Source organism: Podarcis liolepis (assembly GCF_965112155.1).
Source record: "Podarcis liolepis genome assembly, chromosome: 1".
Classification (NCBI taxonomy): domain Eukaryota; kingdom Metazoa; phylum Chordata; class Lepidosauria; order Squamata; family Lacertidae; genus Podarcis; species Podarcis liolepis.
This window is the reverse complement of record NC_139554.1, coordinates 24,439,581-24,466,852: the sequence shown is the minus strand read 5'-3', so window position 1 is coordinate 24,466,852 and position 27,272 is coordinate 24,439,581. Positions and strand designations below refer to the sequence as shown.

The following is a 27,272-nucleotide window of genomic DNA, read 5'->3' as shown; positions in this document are numbered from 1 at the left end:
TACAGGGAGGAGAAGAGACATAGTCCCATCAGGTAAGCAGAAATGCTTGCACTGACGGAACAGCCTCCTTATCACTACTTTGAATACAACTCATAATAATGTAACTCTTGTATGAGTAATTTTGATGACCTGGTCCTGAGTCTATTTCCCCCTCTGTATTATATTATTATTTTATAAATCTTTTTCAAAGAACTCATACAAATTCCGAAATACACAGAACAGATATATGACTTGAAAAGAGTTATCCTGCTTTGTTGTTTATGCTTAGGTATAAATCACAACACTGTATTTGGAGACTGAAAAAAAATCAAATATATGCAAACTCATATAGGCTATCGGTGAAATCTGAACATGTAATTCCTCAAGATTATTTTCTTTAAGATACCAGCTTTTATCAATAAATTGTCATTGTTCCTTTGCTGCTTTTGTGATGAAAATCACAATACTCTACAAATTTCTATTTGCTCTACACAGAAACTGCAATAGGCACCTACGGCAGATTCTTGATTAAAGTCAGTATCAGTTGGAGAGAGTGATGTGATTTTCCAGAAACAGGCAAGGGGGAGTAATTAACCACCTTCCTTCTGTGCCAATATCCTAATGCAGATTGCACATGCACACTTATTCTTTTAAAAAAGGTTAAAGATATATCATACATTTAACATCTAGTTTGGCTCTAGAATCAGCTCCTTAGACACTGAAGCTAGCAATTGAAAAAGAATGAAGGAAAGAAGAGTCAACTCCAGAATGCTGAAACTAATAGACATTGCTTATAGACACTGCTTATGACAAGTTTCCTGTCTGGTGCTGAGCTAGAAGCTATACCCTTTATGGCACACAGAAGATGTATAAGGTATGTAGATTCATGGACACAAAAACTGCCATCAGAAGAATGTATCTTTTCTGTTTTTTATCAGCCTCATTTGATTGCTCTAGAAACTTTCCAATAGCAAAAAGGAAGTACCGTATTTTTCCATGTTTAAGACTAGGTTTTTCCCCTAAAAAATAATGTCAAAAATTAGGGGGCGTCTTCTACACAGATACATTTTCTTAAATCTGAGTCCCCCAAAATAGGGGGTGTCTTATACATGGAAGAGTCTTATAGACAGAAGAATATGGTATATTCATTGCATCATTGTATTCCCTAGGATTTTATCTATATATGTATTACTTGACGCTTCTGTAGGTTATAATTTTCCAAATCAGATAAAATATACTTTATAGCGAATGTTTTATATATGTAAGTAAGATCTTACCTTACAACCCCTTGCCTTCACAGGAAGCATAAAAATTAAGCAGGAATATTAAAATATGAACAATATATATCAGAAATCTAGGATAAAGAAAACTGAAATTAATTCAATGGGCCAAATATTTGTTAGCCGATTCTAAACTCACATTTCGTATATAGGCATTAATACCCAAGAACGAAATACAGTAAATGCATCAAGTCTAAAGGCATTTGTGTGTAAAATTCAGTGCATGTCTCTGTAAAATATTTGTAAGCAGAGGAATATTCTTTTCCGGGATGTCACTTCTGACCGTTTTCCAAAAGATGGATCTGGCATGCATGTTTGCTTCAGTTCAACCACAGTTCAAAATGTTAAGTGAAAATTTGCCCACAAATATTTAAAGCTGCAGAATTAAACATGCCCACTTAGATGCAAGAACTGAAGATGCCTCTTGTGTACACTTCGAAAATTATTTGGCAATTATTAAAATTATTGTTTAACCCTACCTACGTCTCAAAAATTCCATCCTTTCAAATCTTCAAATATCTCAGTGCCTGGCTGCCTGCCTACAGTTCTGGTATACAGGTAACTCGGATCAAGGATTACATTCCGGGGAAGGCACATATACACAAAACTGGATATATTTGAGCCAGCTTCTTTGAACTGCCCCTGCATGAGCAATATTACCTCCCAAAGCCAGTGCACCCAAATGGGTCTTAGCGTTCTTTGCCCAGCAAGGCAGGGAACTTACCGGGCTTGGGGAGGCTCTTGCAAAATTTGCAGGGTTGTTCAAGTTTTCGCAAGAGCCTCCGAGAGCTCAGTAAGCAAGTCTGAGAGCTTAAAAGCTCTTCCCGCATAGGTAAAACCCTGCACAAAAGAGTTTTTAAGTTATCCTCCTTCTGTGCTTTTAATTTGCATTATTTAAACAATGAACATTGAATTTGCACATGTTAACTGTTGCCTGCATTTACACAAGATCACAGTATAGCGGGGAGGAGGGAGTACATCTAGCACTGCATGAGTGTTAGTGCTGTCAGCTTTAATAGCACTGATCACCTGGTGGTGGTGGTGGCAGTGAGGAAGTATTATTCCATGCACCCTTGTCCCAACAACAGAGGATCAAAGCTATCACTGACTATTTGTTTGCTACTACTGGTGTTCAGCAGCAGTGTATGTGTGTTATTTACTACTACATGTGAAAATCTTTTACTCTTGGCCAATATTCTTAGTCCATGAAAAGTTAAATGGAAATACTATCCAATATTCAAGTACAATGGTTCAAAACCAAATAGAAAAAAATTCTCAGCCCCTTTTACACACACATGCCCCTTAAAATTCTATCTATTACAGTATGCCATAAAATTTCACATTTCCTCCCCAAGTTACCTTTCATCAACTGAAGGCTCTTTTAGCTGCAGATGAGGCTTGATTCCAAACATAGGTCTGATGTTGGTTGATAAGGCTTTGATGGTGTAATTAATTTCATTTTCTCTTGTGACATCACTGTCATATCCTAGTAAAATATTTATAACCACAAGAACTATTGGAACTAAGAAGTAGGTGAATTATTTATTAATTTGTTCTATTTGTGTATAAGTGCACCAGAGACAACAAACAACAGTAGATAGGATCAAGACCAGCCCTTCAGTAAGTTGAAGGAGTACTTCAGTTCATGGGAAAGCACTTTGCAGAGCCTGCCCACTGATGAGGCAGGGTGAAGCACCCACCTGTCCCACTGCTTCCTCTTCCAGCAGAATGTCCCCCATCACCTCCTCCACCCACCCAGGGTACAGAAGACACGCAGAAACACCTTGAGGAGTGCTCTGGTTCTTGTCGAGTTTGGCAAGAGGGGGGCACCTGGCAACAGTGGAGGGGGGGCATGGCGAGAGGTCAGGGAATGGTACATTCCCATTTTGCCTCAGGTGGCAAAACGGGATGCCACCTGGCACTGAGTGTTTGCAGAAGTATCTGCAATACTGTGAAAGTTCCTGCTGGTAGAATTTTTGCCAGTTTCTTCACTGCATGCAGCACCTACACAATGTCCTACACTACTGGGGTGTAGGAGTGTAGATTTCTAGTGGGCACAAGAAATCAGAAATTTGCCTCCCCCACTTCCATGAGCACAGCTCTGTTAATGGATATTTGGATCCCAGCCAACATAACATAAAATTACAATAAATATAATTTACTTAGGATTTTTAAAGGCATTTAAAACAGTAAACTGGTTTTGCTAAATATTTAATTTGCACACATACACAAAAAAACCCCTAGACTTTTCAAACTGACATTCAGATTATGGAAGTTGCATTTATAATGGGAAGAATCAACACTGCTTTATAAGATTGAAGTTATCTTAAAACGGTTACTTACCCCCATCTTCCTCAGAATCTAGATCAGATTCTTCACTGTCACACTGCCTGGTTTCTCGATGGCCCTCCATCTCATGGGTCCACAGCATTAAAGAGGTGTCTCCACCTCCAACACTGACTAATAAACTGTCATCATGAGTCCAGCGAACATTTGTTACATGTGTGCTATGAGCCACATACCTCTTAAACTTCCCATATTTTCCCTGAATATGAAATATACAAAGAATGTAGAACATTTCATTCATTAGCATTTTTAGGCAAGCCTACAAAGCATCTATATATGGGTCAAAGTAACACTGAACAATATGCTGGGCAGTAGTGGAGGGCCTGGTGCATCTGTGTCATTTACTTGACCTCCCTTTGGCTGCAATGCTGCTGCATATCAGAATGGGAAAAAGACAGTCCAGCATTCCTGTTGGCACTGTTGCAAAACAAAACTGGTATGCAACAGCAGTGCAGCTGAAGGGAGGTCAGCTGAGAGCACAGCCCTTCCTCACTATCCACTACTGTTATCCTACATATCTACATAGCTACGATTATGTCAATCAACATTTGATGATCTCCTTCTACCGGGCAACAATAGAAAGTGTCCTTTCATACTGCATCATGGTGTGGTATGCTGGTTTGACATCATCTGATAGGAAGTGCCTACGGAGGGTGGTAAATACAGCACAAGATATTATGGGCTGTCCCGTGAATCTGCTGGATGAAATAGCAGAAGAACGTTGCCTCAGGAGAGTGAGGAAAATTCTCAGGGATGATTCACACCCTGGCTGGTGCTTTCTTGATCTCTTGCCCTTAGGCAGAAGATATAGAAGCATGATTAGTTGCACCAACAGGGTAAAGAACAGCTTCTATCCGTGGGCTGTTAGGCTGCTGAATGAAAAGATAACAACAGGGCAACTGACTTTTGGGTTTGGTGGGTATGCGTCAGTAAACGAGGGGAATTAAGACTAAGAGAGCTGAGTGGGGGGTGCTCGTGTAATCTCACTGTATACAAGTTGTACAAGAAAGTATTTCAATTATGGCCATACAAAGACAAAGGGAGTGTTTAATTAAAGTATAGAACACACAATTTCTCAGAAACAGAATTTGCCAAATTATCTCCAAATCAGATAAACTCAACAAAAGGAAACAATGACGGGGTAGTTACAGGCTGCAGTATTTGAAACATTAATACCCTTTTTTCAGTACCAGAGTTACTCCGAACTCCAATGAACAACCCTTAACCACTGTCTCAGCTGCTGAGGTGTTATGGAATGTTTATGAACATTCCAGCATATACATGGACGTCTGCTGCACAAATTAACCAGGCAGAGGGCCTTCTCAGCAGTGGCACCCTCCCTGTAGAATGCCCTCCCATCAGATGTCAGGGAGATAAAAAATTACACAACATTTAGAAAACATTTGAAGGCACAGTCTGACACTGCTCCCCTTTGTCTAGCCCTGACTCCTTAAGATTGCTGGAGGCAAACCCAAGGGAAGAAATAGTCATCCACTTTTTTTCTGTAGCCTTGCCTCCATGTGTTGCAAAGCCATCTGAGATGTGATGCTAGAGGAATATCATTACTTGGGTTATGAGCTTGCATGGCCTGAGGAAGATGACTAAAGATTTTACTGGAACACCTCATACTTTCATTCTCCCCCCCCCCATTTTATTTTATTTTTAAACTGTTAGAACAAAAATCCTGGAGCATTATTGGTGGGAAAAGCTGTGGAGTGGAAATGTGGTGTTAGATGTGTGATTTGAGTTGTTGGCATGTGAATGGGGGATTGTGTAGTATGAAGGGATGTCAATCATATTCTTCTTACATTTCTGTCTTTGTCCAGGAGCTAAGGAGTTCTTACATGAGAGATCTCCCATTTTATTTTCACAACAACTCTGTGAGGTATGTAAGACTCAAAGAGAGTCCTTTGGATACCAGCAGAGAAGGGCTTTAAACCCAGGTGTCTCTAGTCCAAGTCTAGCACACTAGCCTCTGATTTGATAAATACATACATGTTCTAAAATGAATATCTTCTGCCTGAAATAGCCACTAGGAGTGGGGTACTAGAATCAACCGGTGGGCTGGAACCTTAGCTCTATAAACCCCCATGGACCAAGTTTGACAGGTGTATCTATGTATCATCTAGAGTCACAATGATGTCAAGTAAACCATTTTTGCCCATGCAGTTTGAAATCAAACCAACTGGGCAAAAAAACTGTGCATAGTACTTTCCAAGTACCATTTGCTGACTGGCAGTGCCTGCAAAGCCCTTTTCATTCAAGCCCTGTCATCATATATGACACCACCTGTAGGACAGGTGGGAATGGCACAACTTGAATGTAACAGCCTGGCAGACCAAGTGGAAAGATCTGTTAGACCTAGTTAGGCTGTGGGCCAGAAGTTCCCTACCCAAGGGTAAAACAAAATCAAAATGGTGACAACTAAGGCCTGCTACACATATGCATACACATCACTTGAAAATATACCCTATGTTGGACTTCCGATCTCTGCAAGATGGTGAACGGAGCACAGATCTGATTGCTCCAACAGATCTGAGCCCTGCGGAGAGTCAGGGGGAAACGCCAAGGCATACCCCCCAAAAGTCTTGAGAGGGTTCTCAAGATGTCGAGGGGTCCAGCATATTGCAAAGAGCTCTCCCGCAATTCCCAGACCCCTGCACCAAAAGGCTCAGGAGAGTGGGGGAAAGAAGCAGGCTTGAGTGCAGTCTTGGCAACATGCTCCAGCCACCAGCAGAGATTTTCCGTAACCAACATTCAAGCCAAGGGGAACGTAAAAAGATTAACTACTGAAATTAATTAAGCTTAATTCGGCGCCAGACGAAGGATTAAAAAGGAAGTCTATTCTTCATCTTCTGGGTAATTAAAAAAGTGCAGGTGGAAAACTATTATCTTATTTGATATTTACAGTGTGGGCCTGCTGATGGGAGAATTGAAAGTAATTGAAACCCATTCTTTATTGCTTGACATTGCTACAGTATTTTAAAGCTGGCCATGACTTGGTATTTGTGTATGGAAAAGGGAACGTGGTGCCAGGACTCCGACAACATCTGAAAGTCCTTATGCTGCCCTTCCAAAGCTTTTCCCCGGTTGCGGAGAGGAAAGGTTAAGGCAACTGAAATCTACTCTTCTTGGCTTGTTACTGATACTGGAGTATAAAAGTGGAAACTGGATTTTGAACTGCAGCCATCATTAAAACTGAACTCAGCAGAGGAGATTTGGATTAAGATAATTAAAGTACTCTGTTGGGGGAATATAAGAAAGACTTATCTCAGCTGGAGGGACCTACAGAGCACTGAACTCAGTTTGCTGTATATAAATTGGAATTTTAAGGAGAAAAAAAAAACTGTCAAGAGAGGTTGACATACCTATTTATAAGGATCTTCAAGTGCTGCAACTCTTCAATCCACCCTGAGACATTTCAGAAAATTGGATACTGAATTTAGTACTCTCTCTCCTGGACAATTAAGTGGCAACTCTTATGGATATATTGTTTGTTTCGGTCTCTTTTTAAAGGTAGATATTTGTTATATATGAATATCAACTTAAAATTTGGTTTTTATGTTAAATTGCATATGTGTATAAAGTAAACGGGTAGAAAGAAGAGGGATAGTGTGAAAGCACAGAAACTGTTACTGTTTACTGGGAACTTACATGGAATGGCCTTGAAACTGATAAGGTGGTGGTGAAAACTGGCTGTTTTGAGAACAACGGAAAGACGAAAATATGATAATGATTAAACGGTCAGAGTTGAGTCTGGACAGAAGGCCCAAGTACAGGACCCAGGGGATAAATCTCAATTTGAATTGGTGAATCTTTTTTCTGAATTGAAAAAAGAATTTATGAAAGAGATGATGGAAATTATGGCTGTTAGGGATTGATTAGCTGCTTGTGCGTAAAAACGTGCTCCCTCAGAGTTTGTGCGACCCCACAAACCTCCGTGTGTGACGGAGCTCCTCAGACATGTCTGCTCTAGTCACTAGTAGAGTCCGACAGTGGCTGTCTGCGGAAGCGTTTCCAGCAAAGGAGCTCCTTAACGGAAACGCGTCTCCTGGACTCACGGTGTGACAGTTTCCGGCGAGGTGTGGGTCTCCCTATGGGAGACTCAGATACCTCCCCACTGTTCTCGCTGGAAGCTTCCCTGAGCCCTCCCTCCTGCTCGCATTCCCTCAGAGACCCACTCCTCCCCCTGCTGGTCCCTGCTTCAGCTGTTGAGTCTCTTTCTTCCTCCCTGAGTCCCTCCACCACCTGATGCTCCGATGGCAGTTCCCTGACATCCACCTCCCCTCCAGGGGCCCCCTCACCCCCTCCCATTTCCTCTCCCCTGGGAGGTGAAGGGCTAAAACCCCGAAACGAATCTTCCTCATCTTCCGACGTCTCGAACAATTCCCTCCATCGATCGTCGTCCTGGCTCGCTGAATCCTCTTCCTCTTCAGAATCTGGGAACCCCTCCAACTCCTCTTCCTCGTCGGTGGTGGCAAAGTATTCCCTTCGGAACCTCGCTACAGGCTGAGGTTTACGTGGGAACCTCTGATGAAAAGTCTCTATTAAAACTTCGTCATTGACATCCTCTGCCCTAACCCAGGTGTTTTCCGACTCCGGTTCCCCTTCCCACATTACCAAATACTCTACTTGATCTCCCTTCCACCTGGAATCGAGGATCTCCGCTACATGGTAGCTGTGTTCCTTCTCCTCCATTGCTGGTCCCCTAGTGACCCTCCCTTCACTGTCTCCTCTATACGGTGACAGCAACGACCTGTGAAAAACTGGGTGCAGCTTCATGTGGTTCGGTAACCGGAGCCTGAAAGCCACTGGATTGACCTGCTGCATGACTTCAAACGGACCCAGCCTTTTGGGTCTTAATTTCTTACAACCTCCTTTGAACGGCAACCCTTGGGTTGACAGCCACACCTGGTCCCCCACCCTGATGCTTTCACCTTCCCTTCGGTTTTTGTCTGCCTGCCTCTTATATTCCTCCTTAGCCCTGTTTAAGTTGAGTTGGAGCTGGCGATGGATCGCTTCCATTTCTTCAACGAACTGTTCTGCAGCTGGAACGCTCCAGTTCTCCCCCTCCCCCCCTGGGAAGGCTCTGGGATGGCACCCGTGATTAGCCAAAAAGGGGCTCATCCCCGTGGACACGTTCTCTGCATTGTTGTAGGCAAATTCTGCCAACGCCAGCTTCTCCACCCAATCATTCTCTCTGTCATTAACATAACACCTCAAATATTGTTGGAGAACCCCATTTGCTCTTTCCGCCTGCCCGTTGGTTTCTGGATGACGGGCCGTTGAAAAATTAACCTCTACATGCAGTAAGCTCATGAGCTTCCTCCAGAACCTGGAAGTAAATTGTTTCCCTCGGTCTGAAACCACCCTCAAGGGGGCGCCATGCAACCGAAACACATTCTCTACAAACAATTTGGCTGTTTCTTCTGCTGTGACCGCATGTGAGCAGGCTATAAAGTGGGCCATTTTAGTTAACAGGTCTACTACAACCATGATGGCTGTTTTCCCTCTAGACCTTGGCAGATCAGTCATGAAATCTATTGCCACTGCTTCCCACGGTCTTTCAGGTGTGGGCAGTGGTTCTAATAAACCAGCCGGCGCCCGCCTCTCCCCCTTGGCTCTTTGGCATTGTTCACACCCTCTCACATACTCCCGCACATCTTCCCTGACCTTGGGCCACCAAAATTCCCTGGTAACCAGCCACATGGTCTTGTGTTGCCCAAAATGCCCTGCTGTGGGGCTATCGTGCAGCTGCTTGAGTACCTTCTCCCTCAATTCCCCTTCAGGTATATATAACGCTCCCTTATAATACAATGCCCCGTTTCTCTCCTCAAAACCACCGGATTTGTCTTCCTCCCTCCTGAGATCCCTGAGTTTGTCCTGGGCGTATGCATCCTGCACCGTACCCTCTACCAATTCCCTTTGCCCCACCAAAGTCGCCCCACACACCCAGCGGTCCTCTGGAATGATATGGGTTTCTTCGGGTGCTCCCTCCCCCTCCAAATATTCAGGTTTGCGTGAGAGAGCGTCCGCCCTAACATTCTCTGGGCCTGGCACGTAACAAATCTCAAAGTTAAATTTGGAGAACTCCTGGGCCCATCTCAACTGCCTTTGGTTGAGCACTCGCGCAGTTCTCCAATACTCTAGATTTTTATGGTCCGTGCACACTTGCACCTTATGTTGTGCACCAACTAGCAGATGCCTCCATCTCCGGAACGCCTCATGAATAGCAAGAAGTTCTCGGTCGTACACCGTGTAGTTCCTCTCGGATTTGTTCAGCTTTCGCGAAAAGAAGGCACATGGTCGCCACTCTGACTCCTCCTTCCCCGGCTGCAGAAGAAGCACCGCCCCTATGGCTCTGTCAGATGCGTCTGTTTCAACCCTTAGCTTCTTTCGTAAATCCACATGCAGAAGTTGTTCTTCAGAGGCGAAGGCCCTTTTCAGCTCCTCAAACGCTTGCTCCGCCTCCGCCGTCCATACAAACTTCTTTTTACTGCTGAGACAGTCAGTGATGGGCGCCATCAGATGGGCGAAGTTGCGGATGAACTTACGATAAAAGTTTCCAAACCCTAGGAACCTCTGCACATCCTTCTTGGTTTTGGGTGTTTTCCATTCCAGCACTGCCTGTACCTTGCCGGGATCCATGGCCAATCCCTTGTCTGACAGGCGGTACCCCAGGAATTCCACCTCCTTGGTATGGAACCGACACTTCTCCAGTTTGACCCACAGCCTGTTGGCTTGCAGTCTGCTCAACACTTCTCTGACGTCTCTCACATGTTGCTCCTCATTCTCCGAATACACCAACACATCATCTAGGAAAGCAACGCAATTCTTGTAGAGCAAAGGGCCCAGTACGTGGTTCATAAAAGATTGAAAACACGCTGAGCCTGCTTGTAATCCAAATGGCATAACGAGGTATTCAAATGCCCCCAAAGGGGTAAACATGGTGGTTTTCCATTCATCCCCTTTCCTTATGCGTATCAGGTTGTACGCCCCCCTTAGATCCAGCTTTGTAAAAATCTTTCCCTTCCTCACCCTGGTCAAAATATCATCAATTCTGGGCATAGGGAAAGCCACCGGTTCAGTCACTGCATTTAACCTCCTAAAATCGCATACAAGTCTCGGCTTGTCCGCGTTTTTTTTGTCCACAAAGAACACTGGGCTACCCCCTGCTGCTTTGGACTCTCTGATGAAGCCTCTCTTCAGGTTCTTGTCAATAAACCCTCGCAACTCCTGCATTTCTCTGTCTGACATGGCATACAACTTGCCCACGGGAAGCTGTGCTCCAGGGAGTAAATTGATCTGGCAATCAAAGGGTCTATGAGGTGGTAGTTGGTCAGCTTCCTTCTCGCTGAACACGTCGCTGAGATCTGCATACTGTGGTGGTACCTTCACCTTCTCCATTACTTCAGTCCCTGCTAGGGTGGCTTGGGCCCCTGCTGAACCCTTTTCCCCTTTGCAGTGTTCTAAGCAATGTGCTGAACCAAAGGACACCACTCTTTGATGCCAGCCAACCAGCGGATCATGTAGAGCTAGCCAGCTCATTCCCAAAATAATGGGAGCGCCTCCCAGGGTGGCCACATTAAACGCTATCAGTTCTGTGTGCCTTGCCATCCTCATTATCATTGGGACAGTCTGCAAGCTGACTCCTCCTCCCAACAACTCCCTGCCATCAATCGTGGTCACCTGCAGGGGGTTGCTTAAAGGGATAGTCTGTATCTGGTGTTCAGCAGCAAACTCCTTGCTCATAAAATTGCAGGAGCTGCCTGAGTCCAATAGCGCCTTTATTTTTAGGGGGTGCCCATTTTGCAGCTCTAGCGACACTTCAATCACTAGAGCAGGTCGAGGAGCTTCTGGCACGGGCACTTTCACTGCTCTTTGGCCTGGCTGCAGTGCCCCGATTGTGGCAACCAGGCGTTGGCTTTTACCTGCTCCGTTCCCCCCTGTTCTCCCCCCTCAACAGCTCCCACCATCCCTTGCCATTCCTTCCTCTGGGGGCAGACTCTGGCAAAGTGGCCTGGCTGTTGGCAGAGATAGCATTTCCGGGGGCCCTTTCCCTCCTTCTTAGCCCCCTCGCTGGTTTTTGAAAATGCGCGCGCGCGCGCTGTTCCGATTTCCATCGGCTCTGCCGGCGGGAAAGCTGGCTCAGGAATGTCTGGAATGCGGAACTCCTTCCAACGTTCCCCTCTCCCTTCCCGCCTCTCCAAGGCTCTTGCCTCCTGCCGCGCTCCTATGGTCAGCGCAGATTTGGTCAGCTGATCCATAGACTCCGCCCTGGGGCTCCGTGACAGCTCGTCTTTCACCGCCGAAGAAAGACCTTCTTCAAATAGCATTTGAATGGGTGCCGCCGATAAATCCCAACTCAGTCTGTGAATCAGCATGGTAAACTCAGTCCAGTACTCACGGACAGATCGACTTCCCTGCTTACAAGCCATTAGCTGTCTGCGCACCGCCCCTTCCTCAATATCGCTGGAAAACATGATATCCATTGCACGAAAGAACTTCCTCGTGTCCTTTAGTATGTCATTGTGCGTTGCCATTAGGGGTCGAACCCAGTCTCTCGCCCCTTTCTCAAGATGCCCAATTACGAAAGCAACTCGCGATTCCTCATCAGGGAACTCATCGAACTGCACATTAATGGCATATTGCATCTCTGTCCTAAAGGCATGGTAATCCTTGGGGTCCCCCCCAAATTTTTGCACCAATCCTGGTACCTTTCTGGGGAATTGAGTGGCTCTCCCCTTCTTGTCTGCATCCTGAGCCCTTCTCTCCTCCAGCCTCGCCGTCTGCAGCGCCAGTTGGACCTCCAACGCTCGGTATCTATCTTCCAAGCTTGGACCAGCTCCAGCCCCCGCTCCTCCGGTTCCGGTTGGTTCGCTCATGATGCTTTCTCTTGCACAGGCAGCGTACAGAGACTGTCGGACTGCTGTTAGGGATTGATTAGCTGCTTGTGCGTAAAAACGTGCTCCCTCAGAGTTTGTGCGACCCCACAAACCTCCGTGTGTGACGGAGCTCCTCAGACATGTCTGCTCTAGTCACTAGTAGAGTCCGACAGTGGCTGTCTGCGGAAGCGTTTCCAGCAAAGGAGCTCCTTAACGGAAACGCGTCTCCTGGACTCACGGCGTGACAGTTTCCGGCGATGTGTGGGTCTCCCTATGGGAGACTCAGATACCTCCCCACTGTTCTCGCTGGAAGCTTCCCTGAGCCCTCCCTCCTGCTCGCATTCCCTCAGAGACCCACTCCTCCCCCTGCTGGTCCCTGCTTCAGCTGTTGAGTCTCTTTCTTCCTCCCTGAGTCCCTCCACCACCTGATGCTCCGATGGCAGTTCCCTGACAATGGCTAAAATAACAAATGAGTTTACAACCCAAATGGATCAAAGCATTAAAAGGGTGACAGAACCGATTGAAATAATAGAGTCTTGGACAGGGAGAGCTGAGGAAGGGGATGTTCTTAGGCAAAAGTTGGAGCAGAAGCCTGAAAACTGGGAAAAGATGACTGATATGAAGGAAGTCCAAAAGAACAGGGTAGATTTGGAAGTTTTGTGGTTTAGGCTGAAAACACTTGAGGAGGTTGTGGTGGAGAAAACGAGGCAGAAAGTACAATCTCTGATACTGAGAGAAATTTGGAGGAAAGGCGAGCTGGATTTGGAACTTGCCTCAACTGACAGATGTCTTCTGATGAAATTTAAGTACGCCAAAGTTAGGAAAACTTTGGGAAATAATCTTGGAAATGGTTATTGTTTGTGTGCAAAATATTGTAGATATTGGTACATTAGCAGTCTTTGATTAAACGCTTGCAATTAGTAGAGATGGGGATAAAATTAGAAGAAAATAATAATAGTTAAGCACAGATTTGGAATGCAGAAATTTATTTTAAATGATATTTTAGACACTTAAATGACATCTGTGTTAAATAATGGTAAATGATTTGAAGTGTTAGTAAGTTTTGATTAACTCTGGGTAATTATTAGAAAATTGGGTAAATAATAGTTAAGCACAAATGTAGAATGCAGAAAGTTGTTTTAAATAATATTCTAGACATTTAAACGATATCTGTGTTAAATACTGGTAAATTATTTGAAGTGTTAGTAAGTTTTGATTAACTATGTGTAATTATTAGAAAATTGGGTAAATGGGCATGGAAATGTAAGAGAATGTTGTTTATATAAAGAACCAGGAGAGGGGATAGAGGGAAGTCTGGAGATTCCTGGAATCTCGAAGAAAAGGTTTTGAAAAGATATTGCTATACATGGGGATTGGGGGGTAAAAATGTTCTTTTTTATTGATGTTAATGTGGAATTAAATTGTGAAAAACAATAAAAAAATATTTAACAGAAAATATACTCTATGTTGACTTACAGATGAGCATGTGAATTGTCTCCATTGAATTGCATTGTGTCTGAGAAAATGTGGTACAATATGAATGCTTGATCTGTAGTTTTGATCTGTGTTAAAGCTGATTCACATATACCAATGAGAGATAAGAATACAAGTGTATTTTCAATGATTGTAGGTATGAAAACAGTAGGACTTCGTTTAAGACTCATTATGCAAACACTGCACATTTACTTACTTTGGCAGGGTATCGGAAAAGCTTTACAAATCCAAAATCATCTCCTGTTGCCAAAACTGTACTATCACTGGTGAGGCACGAAGCAGTTACATCTGTAACTTCTCCAATTATTGGCCAAATTCCTTCACAGCAGGAGCCTAGAACACTTGTCCAGGATGTCCAGGAAATCTTTTCTGCCTATAAAGATAGCCTGTTTGAGAAAGGATACTTATCCATAGTTATACATCTGATCTCAGAGCAAACACTGTTATCCTAGAGGTATACACTCTTCACATCTCCCACTGAAATAATTAGATGTTACCTATGACAACTGCAGACAAAATGCTTTCAGTTTGAAGGAGGATCATATGGGTGTTTTATGAGGATGTGTTATCACCCAGTATTTGAGAAAATTTATTCCAATTACATTCTAATCTTCTTACCTTCCCATGTCTGACAATATGACTATGACCATTAATACTGTTTTGAACTATGATAGAACACTGTGTGAACGATACTTTCCCATTGTACAGTAATAGCTTAATATTTTTTTTTATCACTTGGGTTGTAATAGTTACTTTGACTAATTAAAGGCTGAGAGCCAGCATGTGAATACCATAAATGCAAACAGGAATTTGCTACTGTTAGCTATGCAGAAAGTTTATTGTTTCCATATCCAACAGCAAGAACAGGGAGAATAATTTACACTACTTACAGCACAAGCCTATGCAAATTTTCTAGGAAGTAAGCCCAGTTATGTTCAGAGGTTTTTCTTTCTCTCAGGTAAGTGTGCACAGGACTGAAGCCTTAATGTGCTTGTGTTCTTCACTTCTATTTGTAGGACATAATTTGGGAAGGTTTTCTTTATATAAGGAAATCTTAAAGATTCCCTGACATACCTTGACTTCCTGTGTCTTGCTGGTGATTAGTATAAACCATACTTTTGAATTTAATTCATATAGGTGAGTTTCTTAATTTCCCTGAAAGTGCAACACAGTAATACTCACTATTCTATTCTATTCTATTCTATTCTATTCTATTCTATTCTATTCTATTCTATTCTATTCTAATCTATTCTGGTCTTGTAAATCTATTTCATTGCTTGTTCTTAGTTTCTAATAGTCTGATTCCAAGACTTGCTGTACCACTAAGAAAACATTTCATTTGAGGAATACTGACCAGTGTGCCACAACAATGCAACAAACCACAGCATTAAGCAGAAATACTGGATTTTTTGGTGGTGGTGGTGGGGATATTGACAACAATTTCATTAAGCAAGGAAATAAAATTATTTGGTGATAAAAAGCATTTTCAGATTTTGTAGGGGGGGGGGAGCTGGTATTGCAAATGAAGACTCTATCCTTAATGGCATCTGATAGGACATTTGTAAAATAGGTCTGCCTAGTAGGGTATTGGGATTTAAATTTTGGATATCTTGAAAAGAGAAACTGCAGGATTTACTTTTGTGGCTAAGTCTTTGTCCTTCACTAAAGAAATATATATAAGGAGGAAATTCCACAATTTCTTTTACATATTGACAAGGACCAAAACAATAAGACTGAACCGTATAGTCTGCCAAGGTCACAAAAACACTATCACAATTGGTAAGGCAGAATTTAGATGTCGCTCACTGAAGGTATTAGAGTTCCAGAAGCTTTGGAGTTTTAGAAAAGCAACTTTTGCATTGTACCACTAGGTGGACCTCAAGTCCCACCTGATGTCATCTTACATGCACAAGCAAATAACATACAGGCAGAGACCACCCCCCCTTTACACACATTCAGTATGTGTGCAACCGTGTACTGTACAGTATATGCACATCATACCGAACCAGGAAGTGACCCAGAAATGTCATAAATGTATCACTGAAACGTTACTAAAAGGTGGGGGCAGGGTGGTGACGTAATGGGTTGTCTGAAGGCTTTTTCAATAGGTTTCAATTATACACGATTTCACCAATGCATGTGGTGCCTTGGAATGTAACCTTACGTAAATGTGGGGCTGCCTGTAGTGCCTTCAAAATTATGTAAATGACAAAAAGAAAATACAGATATTATTTACAAAATTGTATTTGAACTGAATGGAAAATCTTCTTACCTCAGTACTGGGAATTATCTGTTTTTTCCCCCGAGGAGCTTCAAAAAACAACTGTTCCTTAGCACCAGTGTTGACTTGTAAAAGCTTGCCTAAAAAAATGTTCACCAAATACAAAATCTTATTGAAGACTTTTTTGTTTGTAGTTTGTTTACACAATATTTATTAATTAACTTCTTATGAAAATTTGTGAGAAATTCATCACTACCATTTGGAAATGCTGCACAAAATTCATGCATAGTTTACACTTTCTAAGCTACAGAAATATAGTCATTTTGCAGCAATTGTATTTCTTACCTCTTACATCCCAGTCAATGTGTGTCACATAACTGGAAGAGCCCTTGCAGATTCCAACCCGCTTACTGCTCATTACATTGTAGATATCTACAAACGTATCATACGATGCTACAGATAAGTATTTTCCAGCGCCTAAAATGCAATCATAAGGAGATGAATACTTTCCCAAGTAACCTGATTTTCTACAAAAATAAATGTGAATCACATAATCTTTGGAAATGTCTTATTTGTAGTTTTGAGGTATGGTTTATGTTTCATGCTATCTTGTTAGCATTTGATTGCAAATTATTGCAAACCTATGCCAAGGGGAGGGGGGGAGCAGCCCGTAAGTAAAAAAAAAAAAAAAAAGCTATTACATATGGAAAACATGTGAGGATAAATACTGAGGCAATGGGTATCTCTAGATAAGCCTTATTATTGTAAATGGGTTGTTTATAATATGTCATTGGGAAATATTTTACTTTTTTAATGTATTCAATTTCCCCCAGGAAGAGCAGATCTTGATTAATGGGGAAGAGGGAATACAGGCTGGCATTTTGATACCAGCAATGTTATTGCATGCAAGAGGAGTACCCATCCCACAATAAATATCCATCTGGAAGAATATTATGAAGAACAAAATGTGACATGGACTGCAGATGCAGATACAACCTTAATTAATCTTCAGTTACTACCCAACCTAGAAGTAATTTATGAGGGGTACAGACTTAGAGAAAAAGGGTTCATGAGGCCAAAAGCATTCTATTGCCAATCTCAGAAGGCAAATTCATACACTTTGAAAAGTGTTTAATGAATATAATGTTATGCAGGGGGTTGGGGGGGGTGTTCAGCCTTCATGGTGCCTTCATGATGTCCTTGTAATTACCGGGATCCGGGATCCAGCAAGGGTTAAAATCTAATGCACGTAAAATGTGGGCTTCCTTTAATTCCAATATATTCCAAGAGCTCTTTCCAAAAGAGCCAACATTTTCCAACATCCACTTTCTTAAAGATCTCTTCTCTCGCTCAGCATTACAATGTAAATGTAAGGAGCTTTTAAATTGTCCAATATTTATTTCCTCAAATTTTAAGTGGCCTTATTACCTTCTTTCCCTCGCATCCCACAGTACTTTGTATTCTTTTCTTTGGTTCATTTTATTAACAATTTTTTAAAATAAAAAAATGTCTTTAACTGTGCATTTGTTGGGGAAAGGATACAGGTTAGTGGCAGAATGTATATTTTGCATGCAAGAAGTCTGAGGCTCAATTCCTGGCATCTTCACTTAGGGCTGAGGAACGCCCCGTCTACAACCTTGGGTAGCCACTGTTAGTTATATAGACTATACTGAGCTAGATAGTCTGGCTCAGTATAATAGAGCTTCTTTTTGATATGTGAACCCAGCACTTGGGGACTCAACCAAGACAATTTCTCCCCAAAGTGGTGTGATTCAAGATTTCCAATTATGTCCAGAAAATCTTCCAAGCATATAGCTACATGAACATTCAAATAAGTGCACATGTGTTAGGTCTGCAACACTTTCCCAGCCAGCACCCTTACAGCATAGTAATCTTAATTCTGAAAAGGCCTGAAATTGACAGCAATTGAATGGGAAAAATCATGTCATAATGGCATTCTACAATTCTGAGTGACTTATCTGAAGCCGATTACAGGCAGTTCTCAATTTGTGTATGTTTGATGCATGTATGATTACAACCGCTGTGTTTGACACTGGAAGAGGGCAGGGTGGGCTTACAAATGCTCCGCTAATGCGCATGATGACCCAGAATGTAACCCCTATGTAAATGGGGGGTTGCCTGTACTTACCAGGGGAAAATCGTATATCTGAAATAACGTCCTTCCTATGATGAAAAGAAACAAGATCCTCCAGAGTGTCTGAATTTACTATTAAGAAACTTCCATCATTGAGACCTACTGCTAATGCCTTCCCGTCAGGAGAAAAACAACAAGATCTTCCCCCTGCCAAATGCAAAGAAACATATTTTAGTTCTAACTGGAGGCCTGCAGGCATTATTTTGATGGAAAATGTGATGTATTATTGTGTTGCACTTTAAAGTGTTCAAACTGTTACATATACTTTCATTGGTCCTTATATCTCTATAAGGTAAGTCAGTATGAGGGGTATTATTATTATTATTATTATTATTATTATTATTATTTGCAAACTCCTCACACAACTCGCATCTAAATTTGGGTAACGTATTTCCATATTACATTTTCAAAGGTTTAAATCTTTTTTACATTTTATTGTTCTAATACTAATATTATTTAACGCAACTTCATTTAGATTCTAATATGAGTGAACAGCAAAATGTTTGCAAATTTTGATGAAAAGCACCATCATCTTACCCTTCTTCAGTTTTCTAACAGCAAGCATGCAATGGCTGGGGGACAGATCCCATATTCTTAAGGTTTTATCATCACTTACAGTGGCACAAATAGGTAAATGAGGATGGGTAGCTAAACCCCAAACTTCTCCTTCCATGTGACCCTATAAGAAACAAAAACAATTCAATTCAATTTGCTATATCACAAACAAGAATTAAGAATTGATTTAAAAACAACAGAGGATGCAGCCAACTTATTAAACCACACTAAAAATTATTATGAGTTCGAGGACTGTAAATTACTATATTTTATTGATTGTAAATAAAAAATCTGAACTTTTTTTCACAGTGCTTCCCAAGCCAATTGGTGGCCCATGGGAAGTGCTGTTCAAGGTGCTTTGAAGACACTACCAATACCAGTAGCCTGTAAAGCCCCTTTCTGCAAGTTCCAGCTTTACCTGCCCCACACCTAGGCATGACTAGACTAAAACAGCCTCAAGGGCTCGGTACAGGGGCAAACCTAGGCTTTAGTTCACCCAAGTCAAAGACCCAGTTTGGAACACACACACACACACACCCAACACACATTTGCGTACATACACACACACAGGCTGGGAGCATCAATGGCACCCCTCTGGAGGCTTCACCTGGGGCAAAAAACCTGGCTACCCCCCACCCTATAGATACAACACTAGCTTGGGAAAGCTAAAGGTTCTCCACTCCTGACACAGACATTACTATGTAACTGTTCTATATTTTAAGAACTTCTACTTGAGCTTGCTTTTCCCTCCTCCCTCCCATTCCTTTTTCCTCATACATCATGTCTTTTTCAACTGTGAGTTTGAGGGAAGAGACCATCTTACTAGTGATTTTTGTAAGCTGCTCTGAGAGCCTTTTAGGCTAAACGGCAGGGTATAAATGCCCCAAATAGACAATCAAACAAACCCACCTCATCCCCATCCCCTGCACAGTTTTGCCAATCTTTTAAAATGGATTTTCTTCTTCTGAAGGTGATGAACATGGGGGGGGGGGGGGAAACAAGAGAGATGACTGGACCAGCATCCAAGTTGCCAATCAGTAAGTTTGTCAAATGCTGAAGGCAGGAGAAAGCCGGAAATGTTTGTTTGTACACAGCCACAGCCTTACCACATTGATCCTAAATTGGCATTTTACGCCACCAATTATGAAACATTATTATAGCAGCTGTACTTTAACATTTCAAAACTAAAAATGTTTTTAAAAAAGAGAAATATATGGTTAATATTTACTGTACCTGAACAAGCAATGTTATTGGCCCACTTTTATCAACTTCCAGTATTTCACCATTCTTTGTGCCCACTAAAATATGACCATGTCCTAATGATATGGCACGTATAGAAGGGTTATCTTCTAAAAGGAGACCTAAATGAAAATATGTATATATATAAGAGCTCAATTTTGGATGAAATCACTATTTTAATTGGAAAGCTTATTATTTGCTTGTTTAATTTCTGACATAATCCTGGCTTGAACAGAAAGTTCAGACTTCCCAGTCTCTCTCTCTTATCTTTGGCTTCTGGTATGTAATCTAGTGCACACTTACCTGGAAATAAGTCTAGTGGAATTCAGTAGAACTTATTTGGGAGTGGAAATGTATGGGTTTTCTCTCTTCAATCCACTTTTAAACATCTTCCTCCTGACAGTTACAAAGGGCCATATTCTCCTCCCCCCAAGCCCCCCCCCCACAATCTTCTCTGGAGGTCCAGGAGAACCCCCAGAACAGCACTTGGGGGAAGGAAAGGGAAGATTGTTTTATCAGTCAAGCAGAGATGCTTGCATTGATAGAACCATCTCCTTAACATGATGTAGAATACAACAACAACAACAAAACCAAATAAACGATGTCTTAGCTGAATCCTGTTTCCAATTTTGCCTTGACCCACATGATAATATACAGAAAACAATATATAGAACAGCAATCTAAGCTTTAACAAAAGTTCAGAGGCATGATGAATGAACTAAATAAATAAATGTTACCTTTGGAGCCAGGGGCCAAGGCAGCCCTTTTGATGGCATATGTTTTGAGACACCGTTCAAAGGTGTCATCCCAAAGAGCCACAACTCCATCCTTGCCTCCAGTTACAAATCCCTGAAAACATTAGAAATATTAGAAAGTGAACAGCAGAAAAGTTCTGTGGTACAGTAAACTTTAGTATGTTATTTAAATATGAATCCTGCTCATCAATCATCCCAGTACTGCAATCTTGGACAGCATATCTATAGCAATCCTCATTATCCATACTTCTGAAGTCATGTAGAACAGTAAATAAATATGAATATGGCCAAGGTGCATATTATTTAACTCAGATTAGCAGGGGTGATATTTCAGTGATGATTCCAGCTTCATTCTAAAATGTGTTAGAAATTCTATTCAAATCACCAAAAAAGAGATTTAACCTTAATTGTCCTGAGAACAGTGGGACTACCTGTGTGCTTTCAATTTATTTGCACAAGTATTACTTTAAAACAAGCTGGTTAATTTCTTCATTGTAAAAAAACATCATCCATATTAGACTGTGCAGCATTAGGGGGCACTAGAAAGCTTTCAAAAGCACTTCATTATATGGCAGGTGGTTCTCTTGTTAAAAAAAAAAGAAATCTTATTGGGCCTGACAAAACACCAAGGTGTGCCTAAAGTAGCTCTTTAGATATTGGCTATACATTTTTAAAAATACAATAAATTATTTTTGATCCATTTTCAATATAAGCCACTCACTTTTTCTAGTGCATGCATACTGAACACAGGGCCATCGTGTGCTTTCACAGTTTTTATGAGGAAGAGATCTCTCCATATGCATACATCCCCCGTTGAAGTTCCAGAAAATGACATCTCTTCTGTCCAGCCATAAACTGCACACATCATTGTATCAATCTTCCCCATTGGACCTACATAGCCCTTTTTCCCAATCAGTCCACCACCTTAAGTTAAAATTAAAATGAAATAATAACAATAAAAATAATTATTCAGTATCTCTATGAACATAACTACGTATCTTTATGAATGTAATTTTCTAAAAGACGATACAGAAACATTTTTAATGAAATTTAATTTCTTTTTTGTCACTTAAATTTATTAAACATGCAATTTCTTTTGTTCCAAAATTGAGAGAAAATGTGTACATAAGCAAATGGACTTAAGACAGCACGATAGCTCAGTTGGTAAAGCACGAGACTCTTAGGACTCAGCTAGATTAGTAAAGTAAAGGCGATTTTTATGCATTGTATATGCGATATAACATTGTGGCACCAGATGTCACTGTGGAGTCCAGTTTTTCTCTACCTGTAAATTTATAACGCGTTTTACTGAAACACTTCTTTGATGTGTTTAGATCCAGCCTCAGGGCTGTGGGTTCAAGCCCAATGTTGTGCAAAAAGATTCTTTCGTTGCAGAGAATTGGACTAGATGACCCTCATGGTCTCTTCCAACTCTACGATTCTATGACTGTAGTCTTATGCACACTTAAGGATAAGATAAGAACATAAGAGCTCTGCTGGGTCTGACCAAAGCAACGTGTTTTCACAACGGCCAAAAAGATGCCCATGGAAAGCCTGCAGGACAGGAGCACTCTCTCCACTTGTGCTCCCCAGCAACTGATACTGAGGCATCCAAGTTGGTGGCCACTACTACAAGAGAGATGCAAATACCGTATTTTTCGCTCTATAACACGCACCCGACCATAACACGCCCATAGTTTTTAGAGGAGGAAAATCTGTAGGCATGCCACCCGTAGGCATTCCCTCCATAACACGCACAGACATTTCCCCTTACTTTTTAGGAGGAAAAAAGTGAGTGTTATGGTGCAAAAAATACGGTAATTAAATTGACTTGTCTTACCTGCTCTTCGCCAGAATTTTATGTGTTTCATTCCAGCTGTAAGAAGTTTATCAGGCATGTAGGGGTTAATCTTGACGACAAATATCTTATCTTTGCTCCCCCTAGAACAATATACAAAATATTTTGACTTTTGATTTGTGGGGAAAGCTTTCTCCATGGCAATAAAGTTAAGGAAAACAAAAGTCTTGGGTTGGACCAGATGAGCTTTGAGGTCCCTTCCAACTCTACCATTCTATGAATTGTTCACACTCAGTAGTGAATCATTGTGTTGGGGAAAATGGAAGAACTGTCTATTTTTTACTTTTAAAAACATGAAGATTGATCCAACACAATGCGGTGTTTTATTTTTGGATTTTATTGTATACATGTGAATTAAATGGTTCACAACGATTATATTCAGTTATATTTCAGTAACTTTTTCAAGAGGTTTGAATCATGTTTACAATACAGTTATGGTATAGTCTGGTATGGTAGACTCTGAAACACTACTTTCACTAGCCTATATTCAGTATTAAGAATACCTCTGCTCTGTTGACACTGTATTTTTACTTTAAAAAGCCTAGTTCACAAACTCATAAATCAGAATACACAATCGTGTTGAGAAATAGCATTATGAAGCAGGTCTCAGCCTGCTAAGAAACGGTTATCTATGTCTGCATTAAATGACGCATATAACACCTTCCTTTGTTAATAAAGGCTATAAGACTTCTGACCATCACAGGGGTGATGAGTTATGGTGGCTTCTAGTATCAGCCCTTTTATTCATATTATTTACTCACTTCATGGACTACACCTTTTGGACAGGGCCCAGATCCACAAGATGACTATTAAATGAAACACCATGTATCAGAGCGCAGATCTGGTTATCTTCTTGCACTTATTGGAGTGGGGGCGCAAAAGTATGGCCTCCCACTGGGTACTCTCCCACTGGGTACACCTGGGAATGTAGTACTTTTGTGAGTGGGTCCAATGCACATACAGTCAAACCTCTGTTGTCGAACGTAATCTGTTCCAGAAGACCGTTCGACTTCCGAAATGTTCGACAATCGAAGATCAAAGGGCAGTTGGCAAAATCAATGGAGAAAAAAGGGGGGGCTCCCTGGAAGCCGTTTAGCTTCCAAAAATCATTTGAAAACCAGAGCAGTTACTTCTGGGTTTTTGGCATTTGGGAGCCAAAACGTACAATAATGGAGATGTTTGGGAATTGAGGTTTGACTGTATAATGTACATATAAAGTCAAAATGCGCTTTCAATTCCTGGATTAAATGTAGGGTATCATTCATGCAATTCACACCTATGCCCTAGGCATGCTGTACAGGGGTCAGCAAATTTTTTCAGCAAGGGCCCGGTCCACTGTCCCTCAGACCTTGTGGAGGGCCGGACAATACTTTGAAAAAAAATATATGAACAAATTCCTATGCCCCACAAATAACCCAGAGATGCATTTTAAATAAAAGGACACATTCTACTCATGTAAAAACACACTGATTCCTGGACTGTCTGTGGGCCGGATTTAGAAGGCAATTGGGCCAGATCTGGCCCCCAGGCCTTAGTTTGCCTACCCATGTGCTATATCCATACTTTGTTGTCCAATGGCTCAAGAAGACACAACCTCACTTCTGCACTGTGTATAGGAGAAGGTCATTCAAACCTCCTCAAGAGTACTTGTACTTTTCTTCCTGGCCACTTATGCCTTGATTAGTTTCCATAATTAAGCTAAACTCTTACCTGACTGATGAAAGCTTCTCTCCTTTTCTCCAGTCCCAAAGAACAATAGTGTGATTGTCATCTATTCCAACGGAAGCTAACCGTTTGCCATCCGCTATAAAAGAAAATTATAAGAATGATGGGCATAATCATAATTCTGTAATCAGCAGGATGTGTTAATTTCTATGGAAATCTCCTTCATGTTCAAATCCTCATTCTCACTCATTTTTGTATCTAAGCAGCAGCTATGTTGATTAGGGTATACTCTGTATACCCATATTTATTCTTTTCATGTCTTTTTCATGTTCATTAGGAATATCACTCATTACTACTTTTCCAGAATCCCTCCAAAATTGGATGTTTGATTCTCCATTCCCTGCTTTCTAGGCTTTCTACATACTGACTAGCAATCACTGGACACTATTAAAATATATATCAAAACATATATATAGGCCTTTGATCTGTATGGAGTCAACTGGTTCTGAATGGACTGTACTCTCCTAGAATTAGGCAAATGAGTACCAAAGACAGGGACATTCCAGTGCTGGCCACAAATTTATGTAATATGACCCCTAACCCAACCTCGAAGGACACAGGGCACCTTTATTAGTGACTTTTACCACAATCATTTTTTTTTCAAGCCCAAGTCAGATTTTCTACAGCATAATGAGAGGAAAGCCTGAAAATGAGGCTAATCTCCTCAAAGCTAAGAGCAAAATATTGCATTTGTTCTTATAGCAATGTAATAGTGATCTATTCTTAGGACCTAAAAAGCTGTGTCACATTTCCAACAACTATAGTTTCCAAGTCAAAAGATGATCATTCATAAATACCTGAAAAGTCAACAGCACAAACACCATATTGATGATAGCCCTTTAGCACAGACAGTGGTTTGATTGTCTCTGTATCCCAAATATGGATTGAGCAATCACGACCAACCTTAAACAAAAGAGACTGAACACATTATGCGGAAAGAAAACTAACCAACTAAAAGAACTCCAAGAGGTATAATGCTTATTTGTCCATATCATCCATTTCATGTTTCTTTCACATGGTTATAACACTAATTTGGATACAAGAAATAAAATTATGGTTCACAGGTCTCAGACTATGTTCTTATTCTGAATGTTAGCTATGTGTATAAAGAAGCAGAAATATGCAGGGCTATTAAAAGAGCACCCTTTTCACCTTTGTTTAATCAAATTGGGGTTAATTCAACTGAATTCAATCTTTTGCAAAATGTCACATTTTCTCAGTATCTTCATCAAGCACATTCTATACTATAGCTACAAATATGAATGCTCCTATTTCAGATATTCTATAAACACTAGCCATTCTATACTTCAATAGTTCCAGTGTCCACACGAGGGCACTAATGTACACGCAGCTGCTTTAGCATACTTTGATGTAAGTCATGTAATGAGGAATCTCCCAAAAGAGGAAAACAGCATTCCTCTATATAGAAGAAGGCAGGAAAACTCTTGCAGGGAGAAGTATGCAGTAGTGCATGATGCAGGTATAAAGATTTTGCAGAGGGATAGTAGCCATGTTAGTCTCTTGCAGCAAAAACAAAAGATATTTTTGTTAGTCTTTAAAGTGCCACAAGACTTTGTTTCACACTTCCAGCATAAGCTCTTTCATAGTTGAATAAATCTATGCCTACTTGTTTTTACTCAAGTAACCAAGCTGAAACCTGTCTTCTACAACTGTACTGCTTTCACATGCTTTTCACAGAGGCATATTCCACAGATTTATGAAATATAAATTTATAAGCTCACTAAAACAACACAGGATTTCTAGTTCTCCTAAACATGAATCCTACCTGGCCTGTTGCCACATAGTCCTTTAAGGGATGAATAGCAAGACACAGAATATCATCATCATGACCCAAATAAAAACGTTGTGTGTTCTGCTGCCGATTGTATACTACACCCACTGCTGCAACATGGTACACAATTTCTCCAGTCTGAGTGTAAAATAAATTACTGCGACAGTCATAGCCTCTGTAACTAATAAAACAGTTAGACATTTAGGCATCATGACACAGTACAATCAACTAAATATTTTAGTTTATATAGTTACATACTGCAAAATGATTTTGATAGTTCAATCAAAAGTACTCCAAAAAAATAAAAATATCTCTAGTATGGGAGAACAGTAAATCAGGCAAGGTTGCATCAACAATTTCCCCCTTCAAGTGATGATTGTAGGAGGCATAAAGAAATTTGAAAATAACTTGTATGGTTAAAAATATATTTCAATATTTTTCTCAGTTTCTGGAGGATAAACTAAGAATATTATGTAGCTGGTCCTTTAAAATGTTTATTTATTTAATTAAATATTTAATAGTTTTAATCTGCACTTTCATAAATTGTAGTAAAAAAGCTTAAAACATACAAAATGTAATAAAAGCAGTTCATAAATATCAATAAAACATAATTTTTAAAAAACACCAGTAGATACAGGTTGGTTGTAAAAAGAAATTGATGTTGCGAAGGCCTCTATGAGCAGTACAGTTTTCATAAGATATCTGAAAGGAGGCAGGGGCAGTTCTTGCCAAACCTATACTGGTAAGGGGTACCACAGGGCCAGGCTGCCACTAAAGGCTCAGTGCCTAATGAAGGCCAATTGAACTTCAAGGGTGTGTTCTGCTTCTTTCTCCCATTTCTCATAGAACGACCGTATTTTTCGCCCTATAGGACGCACTTTTCCCCCTCCAAAAATGAAGGGGAAATGTGTGTGCGTCCTATGGGGCGAATGCAGGCTTTCGCTGAAGCCTGGAGACCGAGAGGGGTCGGTGCGCACCGACCCCTCTC

General features: G+C 41.1%; 1 protein-coding gene across 15 annotated transcripts in view; it reads right to left on the bottom strand.

Annotated features, from left to right (window-relative positions):
* The window catches only part of EML5 (EMAP like 5), a 99,602-nt gene that overhangs the window by 32,112 nt on the left and 40,218 nt on the right, over positions 1 to 27,272 (bottom strand). For 8 of the 15 annotated variants that reach the window (XM_083500661.1, XM_083500660.1, XM_083500669.1 and 5 more), the window contains 15 exons: positions 26,279 to 26,465; positions 25,290 to 25,395; positions 24,478 to 24,571; positions 22,750 to 22,850; positions 21,631 to 21,833; positions 20,892 to 21,003; positions 20,149 to 20,276; positions 18,898 to 19,039; positions 18,355 to 18,507; positions 16,551 to 16,682; positions 16,257 to 16,345; positions 14,181 to 14,357; positions 3,603 to 3,804; positions 2,619 to 2,745; positions 1,257 to 1,271 (listed from right to left, as the gene is read on the bottom strand). In XM_083500661.1, coding sequence (XP_083356787.1) covers positions 1,257 to 1,271; positions 2,619 to 2,745; positions 3,603 to 3,804; positions 14,181 to 14,357; positions 16,257 to 16,345; positions 16,551 to 16,682; positions 18,355 to 18,507; positions 18,898 to 19,039; positions 20,149 to 20,276; positions 20,892 to 21,003; positions 21,631 to 21,833; positions 22,750 to 22,850; positions 24,478 to 24,571; positions 25,290 to 25,395; positions 26,279 to 26,465 — 1,968 coding nt within the window. Of the gene's footprint in view, positions 1 to 1,256; positions 1,334 to 2,600; positions 2,746 to 3,602; positions 3,805 to 14,180; positions 14,358 to 16,256; positions 16,346 to 16,550; positions 16,683 to 18,354; positions 18,508 to 18,897; positions 19,040 to 20,148; positions 20,277 to 20,891; positions 21,004 to 21,630; positions 21,834 to 22,749; positions 22,851 to 24,477; positions 24,572 to 25,289; positions 25,396 to 26,278; positions 26,466 to 27,272 lie in introns of all 15 variants that reach the window. The other 7 variants (XM_083500657.1, XM_083500658.1, XM_083500659.1 and 4 more) reach the window with 3 other exon arrangements.